Source organism: Equus caballus, chromosome 16 (assembly GCF_041296265.1).
Source record: "Equus caballus isolate H_3958 breed thoroughbred chromosome 16, TB-T2T, whole genome shotgun sequence".
Taxonomy (NCBI): domain Eukaryota; kingdom Metazoa; phylum Chordata; class Mammalia; order Perissodactyla; family Equidae; genus Equus; species Equus caballus.
In genome coordinates, this window is record NC_091699.1 from 84236464 (window position 1) to 84254236 (window position 17773).

General features: G+C 51.2%; 1 protein-coding gene across 4 annotated transcripts in view; it reads right to left on the reverse strand.

Annotated features, from left to right (window-relative positions):
• Positions 1-4431: 4431 nt before the first annotated feature.
• DZIP1L (DAZ interacting zinc finger protein 1 like) overlaps positions 4432-17773 on the reverse strand; it is a 42481-nt gene continuing 29139 nt past the window's right edge. For all 4 annotated transcript variants that reach the window (XM_023620994.2, XM_070239096.1, XM_070239097.1 and 1 more), the window contains 8 exons: positions 17306-17336; positions 16100-16153; positions 13638-13771; positions 12104-12296; positions 9103-9319; positions 8489-8676; positions 7238-7377; positions 4432-5593 (listed from right to left, as the gene is read on the reverse strand). In XM_023620994.2, the coding sequence (XP_023476762.2) occupies positions 5432-5593; positions 7238-7377; positions 8489-8676; positions 9103-9319; positions 12104-12296; positions 13638-13771; positions 16100-16153; positions 17306-17336 (1119 nt within the window). In that variant the 3' untranslated portion in view covers positions 4432-5431. The remainder of the gene's footprint in view (positions 5594-7237; positions 7378-8488; positions 8677-9102; positions 9320-12103; positions 12297-13637; positions 13772-16099; positions 16154-17305; positions 17337-17773) is intronic.

Below are 17773 nucleotides of genomic sequence, written 5' to 3' on the forward strand. Positions count from 1 at the left end.
AAGACCAGTAGCAATAAGCAGTCTCAGCATCCAGATTGTATCTATAAGTACTGTTTTCCTCTGAAAGAAACCGGGAGTCCCCAGAGATACTAATTCAGGTCTGAGGTAGGAAACAGACAATATAAGCCTGGAGCATCCTTCATACCAGATGGCAAGGAAGCAATGAGACTACTAAGGTCATTCAAAAGGACCCAGGAACCAACCTGAAGAGGTACCCATTGGCCAAAGACAGGACAATCTTTAGCCTCAATAAGGATAACAAGTACAATAAATTTAACAAATCAAATATATTTAAATACATGAGTTCATATGGTGTCTATGGAGGATACTAAGAAACCAACTGCTTATTCTGAAAGGAGAAAAAATCAAACCATTATATTCCTTACCTATATAAACCATACCTCAAGGCAACCAGAGAGTTTGATACAGAGAATTTCTCCTTACAGAAGTTTTCCAGCAAGTAAATCCCAAAGGAATGATAGATTTAGACTATCACAATTTTAGAAATCCCTAATCAATAGACAGATTTAGACAATGATCCTCAATTAATCATCAGTGTCATCACCAATACCATGAAAAGAGGGAAACTGACGTTACGTGCCCCCTGATGGAAGTGCACACCACCATCTATGAAGTGTCCTGTCAAAAAGAATCAAAAATCAAAAAAGCTGAACCCGATCAAGTATTTAGATCTAACTACAAATGTATAGAAAGTTCAGGGGAAAAGGAGACATTACACAGCAGCACAGCAATGCCATCGGCCAAGTCCAGACTGGGAAATTCTACAAGGCAAATAACCCAATTTCTTCGGCAACGACAAAAATAATAAAGATTGGGAGGGAGGGAGGGCGGGAAGAGAGGGGAAAGTGGAAGAGGAATCTATAGATTAAAGAGACTAAAACATGCAAAGGAAAATAGAGGAAATGTGAACAATGAGTAGGTATTGGATGATGTTTAGAAGATCTTATTGATTTTTGTTTTAGTGCGATGGTGGTGGTAGAATGCTTCTTTTGAAAAGGAAGTATCTTTTAGAGATAAATATGGAAATATTGTAGACATAATGATTCGACTATCCGGGAGGAGGTTGGAGAGAGAGAGATTTAGAAGAAACAAGAGTTGCCACATGCTGACAATTGTTAAAGCTGAGCTGCAAGGCCATCGAGGTCCTCATACATTCTCTCTACTTTTATACGTGCTTGAAGTTTTCCACAATAAAAAGATAAAGAAAACAGCAACAAGCAAAAGTTAATTACATCAACTGGGGGAGAAAAGGACTAAGAATGCGATCAGGCAATTTGTAAAAGAAGAAATAGAAATAATCAATATGAAAATGAAAAAGAATCCTACATTAGAAGAAAACCAAAAAAATATAAATTCTTTTAAAAATGAGGTTGCATTTTTCACTTAGCACATCGTCCAAACATTTAAAAATGAACAATACCCCCTGGTGGTAAGGAAATGTGAAAATGAGAATGGCAAACATTAGCCTAAATTGGCTCAGGTTTTCTGGAAACCATGTAACAAAAATCCCCAAGAGGACATGATTATGCGCCAAGGCCAGCAAGGCCAGGTCAGATCTCAGTCATCCCACTTAACTGACAACAGAATGAAAAGCAAGTTTCTTAATTGCCGTGTCTCAGTTCCGAGTCCGTAAAATGACCGTAACAGTGGCAACCCCTCAAAGGGCTGCTGTGAGCCGAAGTCAGAGAATATTCCTAGGGAACTCAGGCCAGTGCCTGCCATAGAGGGCTGGCTCCCATTATTATGTTGGCCCAGCAACCTCACGTCTGAGTATTTATAGTCCTAAGGAGATCTTAATTAAGTGCACAAAGATGTATATACATGTTTGTTTACCATGTCCTAATTTATAAAAAGCCCTAAGTTGAAATGTCTAGTTAAATAAATTTTTGTAATGTTTACCTTGTAATACTATGTGGCCATTATGTTGACACATATGTATTGATGTAAGGACATTTATAATCTTTTTTCAAGAAGGAAAATCAAGCTAGAGAAGAATGAATATAGTTAAATCCTAGGAAGGAGACATATGTACTTTTTTAATCAGGACATGTGTACCTAGATGTTAATGGTAGTTGACTCTGGATTTAGGGGTTATTCAAATTTATTTTTCTTTTTCTTTTTTTTTTTTTAAAGATTTTATTTTTTCCTTTTTCTCCCCAAAGCCCCCCGGTACATAGTTGTATATTCTTCGTTGTGGGTCCTTCTAGTTGTGGCATGTGGGACGCTGCCTCAGCGTGGTTTGATGAGCAGTGCCATGTCCGCGCCCAGGATTCGAACCAACGAAACACTGGGCCGCTTGCAGCGGAGCGCGCGAACTTAACCACTCGGCCACGGGGCCAGCCCCTATTTTTCTTTTTGATTATCTGTATTTTTCTAATTTTTCAAGATCAATCTTATTGTTTGCATCATTTTTAAATAACGTAATATGTTACATAGCATGATGATTAATTCTACATTTCAACCTGACTGGGCTAAGGGATGCCCGGAGAGCTGGTCAAACATTATTTCTGTGTGTGTCCCTGAGAGTGCTTCCAAAATAGATTAGCATTTGAATCAGAGTTCCTGGTTCTCAGGCCTTCAGACTCCAGGACTGACATCAAGGGCTTTCCAAGTTCTCCCCAGCCTGCAGGGGCCAGATCATCGAACTGCTCAGCCTCCAGGACCACGTGAGCCAATTCCTATAAGAAATCCCCTCTTATATATATCCATATACATCCTATTGCTTCTGTTTCTCTGGAGAACCCTAATACACATATGTTCCAAACTTCTTATAAATCTTGCCAGAGGATTTTAAAATGTATGTGAAAGTGGGGAGGGCTAAACAGCATAGAAATGCAAAACTAATACGTCAATCTTCACAGCAGATAGAAAAATATGTTTGGAAACACATAACTTAATAATGAACACTCAAGAACAGAGTCATTCTCATCGGCAATTTTCACCAGTGAGTGTTTGCACGTTACACAGGTACACCGTACAGGTTAATTTATTTCAGAGAAGAAGCAGAAGTGACAGAGTGAGAAAAATGAAGCAGGAGGGAGAAAGGCCGATAAAGGGTGTGTTAACAAGCAGTAACTGCTGCTGGGAGCTGGGGCTCACTCCCCCTGGGGATGCTCTGAGAAACTGCAGAACAAGCCTCAGAATTGTCCCACCAAAGCACAAGGAGGCTGGCACAATTACTCACCAACTCCCATCCCACCTTGGCTGTGGGCCGCCCGGGTAGTGGCAGCCCTCCCACACCTCCGGTTGTACCTGCAAGTAGACGGTGCAGCCTTCCACAGCGCCAGAGACAACCCTGAGGCCACAAGCAGAGACCTCAGGGGGCATGCGTGATGTGGGCGCCTGGCACGGGAAGGGAAACCAAACCTAGTGAATAGGAAAACACAGCTTTGTGGGTAGAATTCTGAGAGGAGGATGAAGCCCCACCACTCCTCAGTCACTGTCCCTTCTCACACAGCCACTGGATCATCCACCCTACACATTCTCAGCTGTTCAAAGCTATGAGATACACAAAGGGATTTACCCCCCAGCCAGCCAGGGCTGTGCTGGCCCCAAATACCCCATAAGGCCCTTCATAAGCTGTGCTCCGGCCTCACTGAACAGCCCCATGATCCCCTCAAGCCTCCCCACGCGCAGGTCCCCTTTGTTCCAGGCAAGGCTTTCCCTCCCTCACTTCCCCTGTTTCTTCCTCCTAGGACATCAGGGCCTAGCCCAGGTGTCAGGACCACCCAGAGGTCAAAAGAAGCCTGGACGGAGGGCTGGGGAGGAGAGACCTGAGGTGGGGGGAGAGATGGATGAAACAAGACGGGCTGTGTGTTGAGTTGATAATGGTTAAAGCTGGGTGTTGGCAACGTGGTCCTGGCACGCTATTCCCTCTGCTTGTGAGGCGTGGAGATGCACCGCTGGGTCTCCCTCCAGGAAAAAAAAACTGCTGTTCAACTACAAGGAATGAAGTTGGCTGACAGGGCTCGTCTCAGCTTTCAGGTCAGGTCTCCCTCTTCATGGGCCGCCCTACTCAATGGCCGAGCAGGGTGGGGGCACCAGGGCCTGGCCGTTTCTGCCCACTGGGGACTCCCTGGTGGGCCATTCCTGCCCTGGAGCTCTCATTGGGTTGGTGGACTTCAGCTCTGCCTGGTGGTCTGGGGCTCTTCCTGCCTGTTCCTGCTTCCTCCTTCCTCTCCTCCCACCGTAGTCAGACCTGCATCGCACTCTGAGGCCTTTCCCCATCCAAGCCTGCTTCCTCCACCTGCACCTTTCACAGGTGAGGCTCCTCAACAAACCTCTCACACTCCTAACTCCCTCTTGGCAACTGCACCCACAGGATGTAAACCGACACGATTGGGGTGCAGGGTGCTTCACCCCCACCCCTGCCCCCACAGAAGCTCCAAAAATAATGAAGAAATACCAGAGTTATAAACATTGTGTTATATTTAAATGTCCACATATAATAAATGAATGCTTTTCACATTACAAAAAATACAGTGGCTATATATATAACCTAATTTTGGAAATAATATCAAAAATTAAATTTGTGGTCCTGGGGCCGGCCCCACAGCCTAGTGGTTAAGTTCGGCGCTCTCTACTTCGGCAGCCCTGGTTCAGTTCCCAGGTGCGGATATACACCACTCGTTTGTGACCATGTTGTGGGAGTGACCCACATACAAAATAGATGAAGACTGGCAACAGGTGTTAGCTCAGGGCTAATCCTCCTCAAGCAAAAAGATAAAATAAAATAAAATTTGTGGTCCTTTAGGGATATGAGGCCCCAGCCAAGTGGCCCTCCCTCCCACTGCCGTGCTAGACATCACAACTCTGGGAAGCTCTCCAAGATCACCCCAGGCTGCATTGGATGGTCCCGTCTACGCTCCCATAACACCCCAATCTCTGTTACTAGATTACTGTCCCGTACTTTCTGCCCCACCCATCTCTGCCTGCACCTCGACTCGGCAGTGAGAAGCTGGGGGACCTGGCACAGAGCAGGCACTTAGTAAATGACTTTGGATCAATCACTGAATGACCGACTGAGGCACTTGTCACCAAAAGAACCCCACATAGGATTCATCTTCACAGTGCTCCCACAGGTTTACAAACGCTCCGGAATAGAGACCAAGTAGTAAACATTGAGGTGGTGGAAGGAAATTGCTCAGAGGTCCTGTTATAAGCCTTTCTCAAGCTGTGGGAGGACCCATGGGCACCCAGCCAGGCACCGCTGATGCTCTGGGGCAGGACCCCTCACAGGCGGGGAGGGAGAAATTATACCCGTCTTCCGCTGTGCTTCTCTCCAAGGAAGAAGACCTCTCGGTTACTGGCGAAGACAAGACGCCCAGCAGCCTCTTCTGTTGGGTGGGACCTAGCTGGCCCCAGCCAGGCGACATGGCTGGTCCTCTACCCACCAGGTTCTGGGGCAGGATCACCAGCCAGGGACCCTGGGTCGGCTGGGGCTCCAAGAGCTGGCGCCAAACTTCTCTGGGAGCTTTGAACGAGACAAGGGCTTCGGTTTCTCTCTCTGGTCCAGGTCCTGGGGGAGATCTTCCAAAGAAGAGACCTCCAAGTCACTCTCATCGTCAGACAGCTGCGGGAGGTAAATGGGAGAAGAAAATGCGTTCTGCTAAGGGAGGATGGCGATGCAGGATGGACATGGGGCAAAATGCAGACCGGGAAGAAAGCAGCAGGGGGACACCACCCTCCTGCTTTCTCAGGTTTCCCTCTCTTTGAGAACCTGCGTCAGGGACCAGGGGTTAGAGTGACTTCAAGCACTCTTGAAATTCCTCTAGCCAGACCAAGGGAAGCTCCTCGGAAAGCCCTGTGTAGATCAGGTTGCTTTCGTCACTTAAATTTTGTCTAGACTTTTTAACTGCCCAAATTTTCAGAGCTAGAAGCTCAGAGGTTTGACTTTTCTGAATTCCTGAGCTGAATGCACCAGGGGCTAAAGCGCCCACCTGACCTCCTCTCAGACTGCTTCTCTTGGGTCAGGCCAGGTTGGTAATCCAACCAAAGGAGTGCGAGGGGAGCTCCAGATGCCAGGACCCTGCAGCTGGAAGGGGCCTGGGCTGCGGCCAATGGGAGAGCCCAGAGTCAGCAAAGGACGCAGGCTACCAGGATCACAGTCACCCGTCTGGAGTTCTCAGTGCCCATGCCGGGACGAGGCCCAGGCCACCTGGGCTTTGACATAAGCATCCTGTGCATTTTCTCCTGGAATGTAAGGCCACCCAGTCAGAAACCTCCGGGGGCCCAGGGCAGCAGCAGGCTCTGCACAGCGCTTCCCCTGCTTTGCTGGTGCTCTTTCACAACACAGGGAAAGGAATGAATATTTGTTCTAATCATTTGGACTCATGACTCACAAATGTACATGAGCTGTGCAATCAACCAAACACATTATGTAGTAAAGGAGAGAGCGAGTATGCTACCGAGAACCAAGAACTGCTTGCCCACTACTTCTGGGTTTTAGCAATAGCATTGGTCATCCCAGGATGCACCTTTTGGAATGACAAAGGTGAGAATGGAACATGAAGTAACAAGAACTCTAAATGTTTCTGCCTAAGAAAGTAACAGGAATGTGGGAGTTGGTCCCTGACAGGGAGCAGTGAGGGTGTCTGGTCATGATAAGAGTCAGGGAGGCGGAGCATGTGAGCTCTAAATCTGACGGCAGCTAGAGCCTGAGAGAGCAAGATCATCAAGACATTCAGTGATGAGGACAAAGGTGTGCCGTTGTTCCCACTGTATGTTGTCACCTACTCTGATGTGCTATATGATGACACTCCAATGCCCCATCCTTGGGGAGAAATCTGCTCTGCAGACAGCCTTGTGTTGGGGTCCTCGGAGGAGTGAAGGAATGGGGAGGGGTCTGCTGTGGGATCAGCCAGAGCCCGAAGAGGCAGCTATGGCAGGAAGGCAGACCCAGAGCCGTATCCAGGCTCTACCAGAGGCAGGAAATGGAGTGTGAGTGGCCAGGAGAAACAACCTACCATGTAGTTGCCTGAATAATGGACCAAAAGGCCTTTTCATATTAACATGCACACAAGCAACAAGCATTTGAAAGAGGCCATCTCTCCACCTGCACAGGAGCAGAGGAGACAGTGAGGTCACCTGCAACGTCCCTCTAGAGCCAAGACTGACACTTGCAGGACCCTCCCCCAATCCCCACCCTAGGTCCCCCAAACTCAGAGCTGGCTCTGCACGGACTTTCAGGGCAACTTCCAAGCATCCTACACCCTACCTGGGGCTCCCTCCCTGGTGTGGCAGCCCTCTGTGGCCCAGCATCGGGCATTAGGAATAGCTTGACGCCTCCAACAGGCTTCTTCGCCGGAGCCTCCAGCTGCTTCTCGAGGTTCTTGACCATCGACTGCACCAGTGTCTCTGGAAGGCAACCAGAGGCTGTGTCAGCGAGAAAAGCCCAGAGAATGAATGCCTCACCCTTGTGGCTCATGGCAAGGCTCTGGTGTGGACAGAGGGAGTGTGGCAAAGGTCAGAAGGCAGAGGGAAGGACAATCACGAGGAGAGGGGCAAAGAGAGAGAGAAGGCCCAGGCCCGCGTGTGCCGGTGACGCGAGGCTCTGAGGATCCTGAAATGTAACAGTGCAGACTTGAGGGCTGGGACAGGGCTGGGACAGGGCCTACATCTTAGGCAGCTGTTCTTCCTTCTTAATAGGAGGCTAAGGCAGAACCTCTGCTCCGTTGGTACATGAACTGCAAAACTAATATGCAGACACATCCTCCTTCAATGTCTTCACAGACACAAGAAGAAATATCATAAATATAAATTAGCACAGGAGGGCTGTGGCCAGTCTTTCTGCAAACTCTGCACAGGAAGGGAGCAAAGCAGTGACCTACATCGTCTAAGGACTCCTGGTGACATGGCAAAGGCAAGGTGGATGTGCGGACCTCAGGAATGATCAAGAAGCAAGGAGCTAACTGAGGCCTTCTGGGTTCAAACGTCAGAGGGCCTGAGCGACATCTGGAGCTAAACAGCCCTTGGCTCATTGGTTCATTCAAGAAATGTTTGCTAAGGGCCTACTACGTACCAAGCACTGTGTTCCTCACCCCCATGAATCATCTTGTCCAGACACATCATTCTACAACAAAGGAAGCGAAACCCCTCCTACAGGCACAAGCAGGTAGCAAGTGACAGAGCCCGAACAGCATCCGAGGACTCCTGACTCCCGGTTCCAAGATTTTTCCACCCTATCGCCCTGCCAGGCAGGTTGTCAACACTTCTCCAAAGATCTGGTTCTGGTAGACTCTGATGGACTAGGAGGCTTGGGCTATGCTGTGGACAAGATGGACAGCAGAATCCATCAAGACTTTGCAGATTGCACACACCTGGGCTCACACCCCATTGCTTCCACTTTCCAACTTCAAAAAGACAGAACCATAAGTTCCATATTTTTAAACTAAGCCTTGGCTAGAAAATGCAACTGAAACCAGAAGCCACAGGCCTCATTAATACTTTTAAAGAAAACCTTCGTCACCTGAGGTAGCCAGCCCACCAGAGCCCTTGCCGGGGGGCTGGGCGTTCCCCTCCGACGTCTCGGTGTCAGACCAGTCCCAGTCATCCTCTGGCCGGGACCCCATCCTCGAAGGAACTCTCGGGGGCTGGAGAGACACACGCTGCACAGGATCTCCTTCAGTGTCCTCTTCAGAACTGAACGGGGGCGTACTGCCATGGAGAAGAAACGAGGGACGAATGGGCCAGAAGGAAAAGTGAAACACATTTCACCACTTGCAAGTGTGTTTGGTTTGCCCAGAGCCAGCCCTGCTCCCTCCCTGGACAGCCAGGAGCCATCCTGGAGCATAGCAGCCACGCCAGCTCCTCCCTTAGAAGATGAAGACCCAGCTATTCCAGTGTGCCAGCTGCTGCCCGGGAAGAGATGGGGAAGGGGCAGGGAGGTTTGTCCTGGCTGGGACCAAAGGGCCCCAGTCTCTTCCTATGAGCTCAGTTTGAACCCCACCTGAGGCCCCTCCTGTTCATTTCTCTCTGTGCCCCTCACATGTCTGCAGAAGCCTCTGGAGAGCCCAGAACAGGGATGCGTGAGGCCGGGAGCCACATCACCAACCCGGGGAGGGTGCAGAGTCCAGGGCTCACCTCAGCCCAGGCCCCGGGGAAGCAGGGGTGCCAGAGGATCCATGGGCTCTGGGGCGCGGAGCTGGGGTGGGCACCTGGACGAGGCCAGGGCCATGGCTGCCGCGGCTCTGAGGAGTTGTCATGGGTGGCTCTGCCAGCTTGGACGGCAATGTCACATGCAGGGTCCTGCCCTTTGGCTGGACCTCTTTGGTGAACAAAAGGTTCTGCTGGCTCTTGGCTAGAAACACAGATAAGAATGATTTTCAGAGCATACCCACCTGGGCCCTCAAGCCTCAGAGGATGCCGAGAGAGGCTCCGACACACTAGAAATGGACAAGTCACTCCGCTGCAGTATAACCACAGCAGATTTAATAATTTCCCCCACCCCAGATGTCCCGCTGCTTGCCAGACTTGGGGCTGGGACCCATGGTTTCATCAGAGACCAGGAGAGCAACTGGTGTTCCAGGGTTATGTCATCATTCTAGGAGACCCACAGGAGGCTGCACGTCTGCAGTGGGACCCAGCATTGTCTGCAGCTCACCCCCGACATAATCCTAGAGGCCGACCTCGCTAAGGCCGTCTACCCTCTCTACCCACTCAAGCTGCAGTCGCTGGTGTGCGGGCAGCCTTGCAGGAAGGCCCTCCTGCCGCCAGAGGTCACCGCAGGACCACATGGGCTATCAAGACCCACACAACCTCCTCCCAGAACGGCCCGTTGCAGGCAACTAGACACACCCTCTCTCTTCCAAATTGCATCAAGACCCACGGAGAAGAAGAGGGAGTCCAGAATCAGCAACTGTTTTATGGAAAGATAAGAGGAGAGAAAGTGCACAGCGGGAGTCTTACACGTGTGGATCGAGTCACAGCGTAAGATGTGTTTCTTACTCTAGCTCAAGGTCAAAAAACATTTGAAATACACTGCTCTCAGAGAACGCCGTTACTCAGAAGTGGACCTTCCAGGAGAGCGTCAACGGAAGAGAAAGGGGAGGCCGACAAACTTGCCGAGGGAGAATAACCACAATAGCTACAGTTGCCGTGTACAAACGCAGAGCTAATAAGCACTTCACAACCTCCATTTAGCTGCAGACACCCTCGGAGAGCATCGTTTTCCCTACTCCACAGAGGCTTCGAGAGATTAAGGGACTCGGTGAAAACCCACCATTCCATGGGAGCAAGTGGTAGACGCAAACCCAGGGCACCCCAAATCTACGGCTCTTGCCACCGCCCCTCTACACCCCACGGCTTTGCCCCAGAACAAAGGAGGCCGCGTCTGAGCGGAGACAGGAGGTGAGCATGCACAAGGCACTCACAGGGGACCTGGAAAGAGAAGCGTGTAGCACAGAGCTGGAAAGAGAGGTCACAGTGCTCACCTCACATGTCAGTGACATGCCCTGGAGAAGACAGGACCCCAAGACCAGGAAGAGGAGAGGAGACAAGAGGGCTTCCTGACTACAGGAGCAAGGGCTAGAGGGGAGGGTGGCACCTGGAGGAGCAAGATACCTTCCTCTCCTTGGAAGCCAGGACTCAGGGGTGCTTCCCTTCATCTTCCCTGACTGCCTGTCCCCTCTCCTGGGAGCTCCCACTGCCCTGGGCCTGTCTCCATCACACAACTGTCCCGGCCAGCTCCCCAGCTGAGGTGGCGGCCCTGGCTCAGGTGAGCCTCGGTGAGTCCTGAACTAGATGAGCGAGCGAAGGAAGGAGTGCACACCTGAGCAAGAGAGCAAAGGGCTGGAGCTTAAGCTGAAGTGTGCAAGGCGGGTTAGCCAACAGGACAGATACCCTTCTGTCTGCGATGTCTGTGCACGACAAAGAACCGCCCTTTCCTTACAGCTTCTAAGATCAGACGTTTAAACTAAATAGGACAGTTTCCCAGACCAACACGATTTCCACCATTTCCTCACACCAACGGTCCTCTTATCTATTTAACATTTTTATACTAAACGACGCTACTTTCAACCACAAAATACCTGCTTCATATTTGTCCAAGTAATAATTTCATGCTCTCACAAGACTGCTATGTTAGTAACAGTTTTTCTAATTCACATGGAGAAAAGGAAAGATTAAATTTTAAAATTATTGGTCCATAGACCAACTAAAATTATCTCTCATTTCCCTAGAGATATGTGGACCACAATCTGGAAAATTCCTCTGCGCAAAGAGCTCAGGTTGGGTCTGCCTGGACAGAGGAAGTGATGTTCCTCTGGCTGAGTATGTCCGTGACTGAGAAGACGAGTGAAAGCAGCCGGGGCATCCCCCTGCCTGAGCAGCCCAGACTCATTGAAGCACCGCCCCCCCCCCCCTCAAGGCCTCCAGGTACAGCAGCCCAGTGGATCTTGGAATCCTCCAGAAATGGGGGGCTCTTGAACCTAGGAACACAAGTTCCCTTTCTCCCTAAATTCCTTGAGGACAGAGGCTGGAGGCCCTCGCCCTCATACTTTAATCCTCCACGAGAACCACAGGCCTTCCCTTGTCACGGCCCCGGGGGCAGAGGAGCAGCAGTGACTCGGCCCAGGGAACACGTCTGAGCTCTGAGGATTTGTCCATGCAGAACTGGCCCAGCCCCCACGCCCACCCACTGCCCCAGAGCAAGTTTTCATCTGATGAATATTTGCCGCCATCTGCAGCCCCAGCGCTCCCAGGCCCAGGGCCTGTCTCCTAGCACCGACATGCCTGGTTTAGAGAGAAATACCAGAAACCCTGCTGGAGCAAAGTTCAACTTGTGGTAAAGCAGAGCAGAACCAAGCTGCCGAGCGAGGCTGCACATCAGAGCAGGGACATCCAGGGCTGGCCACGAGCTCTAGCACTGGCTCTCCTCTGCTTCCCTGAGGCATCCCAGGCCCGGGCCACCCCACCTCACCCCAGACTTCTGGACTCAGTCCCCTGTGAGGACCCTATCATCTCGTCCTTCAGAGCCATGTCCCGGTGCGGGCAGGGATTACACCCTGCTCACATGCAAATAAGCCTTGGCAAGAACCAAACCCTCCCAGGTCACAGCCCCCAAGCAAGCCTCTCACCAGCTTACCTGGAGCCTGGCCGTCCTGCTGGGACCCTGCAGCCCTGTTCCTCTGTTTCTCCTTCACTCTGCTGGTGGCTTCCTTGACGAGTTTTTCCCTCAGACTCAAAAATTCAGAAAACCTCCCCGCCTTCTGCTCCCGCTGGGCTCTCAGGAGGGACTCCAGGTGTCTGAGAGTCTGCGCAGGGATTCCCTTGGCACCCTAGAAGAGATAGAAGTTCCCCTCTGGAGACAGGGGCTCCCCTTCTCCTCCTTCTCCTAAGCCTCTCAACCTGCTGCTGCTGGCCTGGAAGTCACTGTCATCAGCACCGGAGTGTTCTGGAGGAGGATGAGATGAGCATCACAGCAGGGTGAGCAGTAGCTTCCCGTCCTGCTGAAAGTGGGCTGGTTTAGGGTCCGGGAGCCCCGTCAAAATGCACATAGCGGGATGACGCAAAGGGCTGCTTACAATTCCATCAACACCACGGCACAGGGGGTCTAGACGGGACATCACAGTACAGGGGGCTTGGACAGGACTTAGACAGAACACCACAGCACAGGGGACTTAGACAGGACATGCTTTTCCTCCACCCAATTGAATCCTGGGATGGGGGAGCATGACGTGCTCCTTTTCGTAACCCAGGCACTATTGTTATGCACTGTGGCTAACAATGCTTGAAAAAATCAACTACAAAAAACAAAAGCCAGGTACCCTTCAAAGACCTATTAGAAGCTGCTTGGGCTCTGACATCCACCCAGAGCCCATGGGAGGGTCTTAGGAGGCATCCGAATCCCAGATGAGGATTCATTCAGGTTAGAAAGAAATGTTTTAATCGGGTCTGAACATAGGCCCAAAGTTAGATTAAGCAGGAGTTGAAAACCGCCAAAGATGAGTGAGTATCCTTACGAAATTAAACCTAGGTGTCCTTTTTTTTTTCTAATCTTACTCTACACAACAGTATTTTCAATGACATGATCATTCGGCTACTTTAGTAACAAGGTATGTTTTCATTTAATAACAGATTTCATTAATGCCCTTCACGATAATATGCATGCTCTGGTTAAACACAGGCATGAAGGAACAATGGCATTCGAATACTAATTTGTACCAGACCCAGCTTTCAGAGCCTGTCCCACCCGCAGCCGCCTGCTGGATGGGCGTGGCCACGTGTGCCATGGACGATGGACTCTCCATCCAAGGGACCCATCCAGAGGTCAGATTGAACCAATTAAATTCCCTCTGCAAGAAAATTTAACTAGAGACACAGAAGAAAGCAACCAGTGAGTGGAGAGCACGGAGAGCTCAGGACGCAGGGTAGCGTGTCAGCCAGGTAGGGCTGATCTCAAGAGGCTGTTGGAGGAGACAGAGAAGAGACCACACTGCACTGGGAGATGAGGGCGAAGCTGTGGGGCTTTATATTCCCGGACACCAAAGGCACCCCAATAGGAAGAAATAAGATGAATAAGCTTATAAAGTAAAGAATAATTGATCATTTGTCAGTTTAAGAACAGCCCCTGCCTACATGGTGGGTATTGGCCCTTACAACAGTAGCCCTGGGCTTACCCTCTTTATCCCCATGCTTTCCAGTTTCTCCTCCAGGGTGTCCTCCAGGACTGGCCTGAACTGCTTCAGCAAGGTGGGGTTTCGCCTCAGAGCTGCCAGCACCTTCTGCTGTCCATCTCGGGAGGCCTCCAGTTCTGCAGCACAGTCACCTAGGTCAGCCTGGGCACCTGCAGCATCCACTCCTAAAGCCCCACTGCACCTGCCTGGCCCTCACTCGGCCAGTGATCCTGGTCTCCAGCCCGTGAGCCCAGGGCCACTGACCCTACCCAAGTGTCTGTCCCAGGGTCAGAAGCTGGGATGTCTCTGCTCCTGGGTACCACTGCCTCAGACCCCCCACCCACCTTCAGGATTCTCATCGCCTGCCAGTCTGGACCTGCAAGATCTGGGCTCATCCTGTCCCAGAATAATGGGGCATTTGGGCTTTCGACTTCACTTGAGTCCTGACTGCAGCTTGTTCCCTGGACTCCATTCTGACCCCAGATTCCAGGCCCTGCCTGCTGCCAACTCCAGCCTAGCCCTGGCCCCACCTGATGCCCTCATCCCATTGCTGCGCCAATTCTGTTCCCGTCCAGGGGATACAATGGTGGACACAATAGACAGGTCCCTGCTCCCTTTGAGTCTACTGTCTAGATCAGGGCTTCTCCCTCCAGTTGCCATAAACATCAGAATCACCTGGGTTCAAAAGGCACCTACCCTGGCCCCACACTCCAGAAAGTCTGATTGCACAGATCTGGGGAAGGGCCCTGGAACCTGCATTTTAACTTGCCTGGATGATTCTGACAGAGGTGAGCCACAGACCCCACCTTAAGAAATACCAACCCAGAGGGCAGCAAAGTGAGCAATTACAATAAAATGTGGTAACTGCTGCAAAGGGGCCACCCACGGTGAGACACACAGGCCCCCCAGAAGCACCCTTCAGGACCACTGGGGGGCCACTGTGGTCAGGGCTGGACCAGCCCTGTGATGCACTCAACAGACATTTACTGACAAGTAAGATGAGTGTGAACAGGCCAGAGCTGGGTGCTGGGGACACAGAAGAAAGCCATCTCTCTTCTCTCAAGGAGCTCAGTGTCCAGGGTGGCAATCTCAAGCCTGGCTGCAGACCTGAATCACCCAGGGCCCAGCCCAACAATATCAGAATCTCTGAGGGTGGGCCCCAAGCCTTAAGAGTGATTTTTAAAGCTCCTCAGATCTTCAAACAAATAGCCAAGCCTGAGAACCGATTGTTCTAGAGCAGTGGTTCTCACAGCGTGAGCCACAGCATGGGCTTAAATAAATTTAGTTTCATCCATCCAATGGAATATTGCAAAGCCCTGAAAAAATAACGAAGCAGCTCTACATAAAGGGATATAAAATGACTTCCCAAATAAGCTGCTAAGGAAATAAATAACTGCAGAACATGTAAAGTGTGCTCCCACTTGGGAAAAAGGAAAGGAATGCATACACATGTGCGCTTGGATTTGCACCAAGTATCTCCAGAAAGATACACGAGAAACACTAACAGTGGACTGTCTGGGTGGAAACTGGACAGCCCGGCAGGAGGGACCCCCACTTCTCACAGCACATCCTTTCACAGTCTTTCTTTTCTTTTGTTTTTTCCCCTTTTTTGACCATCAGCATAGATTACTGTCTCAAAAGTACAGAAAAATATTATATTAAAAAACAAAATAAAATACTCATGATGAACTCTTTGGTGACACAGATAAAACCCTTTCCCGGGTGCATCTGCTGCTGACTTTGAACTGTCCCATCCCAGCCCGGCTGGTGCGGGCAGGCCCGGGTCAGCAGGCTGGCTGTGCGCACTCGCTCGTCTTCCCTGGAAGCTCCTTCTCCCCTACCAACCCAGGAGCTCCCCGTGGTTAGGGAGCATTGCTATTTTCTTCACTTCTCCTTTGCATGCCCTCGAGACCTCTGGTTGAGAGCTCTGCAAATCGGAGGCGGTCACCGAATGGAGTGAATTACAACAGCCGGGACCCGGTGCTCTGAAGAGAGAGCCGAGGCGGACGCCTGCACACCAGTTAGGCCTGCATGATGTGTCTGCAGCACAAGCACCACACAGAACAAAACAGCAAAGGCCGTTTGAAGCCAATGCAGTGACTCCTCATCCACTGCTCCAGACAGTACCAGGGGAGAGGCGGTGGGGCAGGCACAAGGGACAGGCTGTGCATCAGATGCCCCCCCAAATCCTGGCTCCACCACCTGCTGGCTCTGTGACTCTGAGCAAGTCACTGACCCTCTCTGAGCCTGGGTTTCCCCATCAGTGAACCAGCAGATTGCATGTTAGTACCCGCATGTCACATGCTGGCACACACAAGGTGCTTAAGAAATATTTATTTCACGTCCCTAGTTCCCTGCACCCCGTTCAGTGGGCCAGATACACTTAAGTAGAGCCAAACTAAACAATGAGAGGGCAGTGAACCTGTTTTCTGCAGTGGACACCAGGGAAGAAAATGAGGTCCCACCTTCCTCGGAAGAGTCCTCTTCTGTGTCCACAGCCTTCGGGCCCTCGCAGATCCCTGAGGAGAGGAGGAACAGTTAGTGGCTCCAATACCTGGACCCCATCCCTGACTCTGAGAAAAGCATGGGACACCATGTGAGTGGTGGCCAGAAAGAGCAAGCCCTTCAGCTGTTTCTTTCCCAGAGAGAGGCAGGATGGAGCAGTGGTCACAACCAAGGACACTGGAGGCAGAAAGATCAGAGTTCACGTTCCAGCTCTGCCCCTCACTAGCTGTGCGTGACATGGCAAGTCCTTGAACCCCTCTAAGTCTCAGTCTCCTCATCTAGAAAATTAGGATAATAATACCCAGCCCACATGAAATCGTGGGGACAAGGTAAGGAGAGAAGGAACCTGAAGTGCCTGGCGCAGCGCACGGCACTCAGTGGTTATTAATGGCTCCCATCCCAGCCATGGCACTGAGAAAGCTCAGGCCCACAGGAACAGGACATCTCCGAACTAGTTGCAAGGCTGGGAAAGAAATGTCTGGTCTTGAGGCAGGGGATGGGCAGAGATGGGTGGGTTTGCAGGAAAAAGCAGAAGTGTAGCTAAAGGGCCAGGCCAGGGGAGGTGGTAGAGTGGGAAGGCCAGGTTCCTCCAGGGGCTGGTCAAGGGTCAGGAGCAGTCCCCTGTAAGGTACCATCTCCCTCTAGACACCAACACCTGCACTCCATTACACACTCACACATGCGCACACACCAGCACACCAGAGTACCCAAGAGGAGGGGCATGTACACCCCAAACAGGCCACATTCACATAGATTTGGGGTCAACTTGCTACATGCTGGGAGCAAAGCAAAGGTCAGTGGCCTGAACCACAGGCATGTGACTTAGAAAGAGCTTGTTCAGGAACCCCACTGCACCCATCACTGCCTCCAAGATCCCCACCCTCCCCACGTCTCCACCACCCCACAGAGAAGAGCAAGCCAGGCAAGGACGCCTGCCCGCTGCATAGAATGCCTTCAGCACAAACACCAGGCTGGAGCCCTGTCTGTCCCAGAAGCAATCGTCTTCTCTCTTCTCAACTCCCCTCGCCCAGCCAGAGAACCTGACACCACATGTCCACGGGCAGCTATCACCCATCCTCATCCTATAAATTGACTGGTGGGCGACAGAAGAGAGAGGAGGCCAAACAACAGCCAAGACTGTTCCAAACCACCCCGTGGAGACTTACCCTCCGCTTTCCTGAGAGACATGGTCTGGATCTGCAAAGATGTGGAAGAGAACAGGTTACGGCCAGCAAGGAACTCTGCTCTGAGCAGCGGGTCTGCCTAGCACCGTGAAGAAGGGATGGCCACTAAGTCCCGGCTACCTACTGGGAACTGGAAGGAGCTCAGAGTACACTGCCCCAACCCCCAGTTCATCTCCTGCCACCCAGAAGTGAGAGAAGATGGCACCAAGGTTGAATGGCAACAACCAGGATGGCACCCTGCTCCATTTTCCCATGGCGGGGAGGCAAGAATGCCCCCTCTTCAGAGACTATGGTTTGAAGGGCAGGAGCCCCCGGCAAACAGAGGGGGACAGGCACACAGTCAGTACTATTGGTACAGTTAGAGGAAGACAGCCAGGGCAAGGCAGACATCTGAGCTGAGCGCCCCCTGGGACAAAGGAGGCATGATGCTGATGGTCACTGAACTGTCTG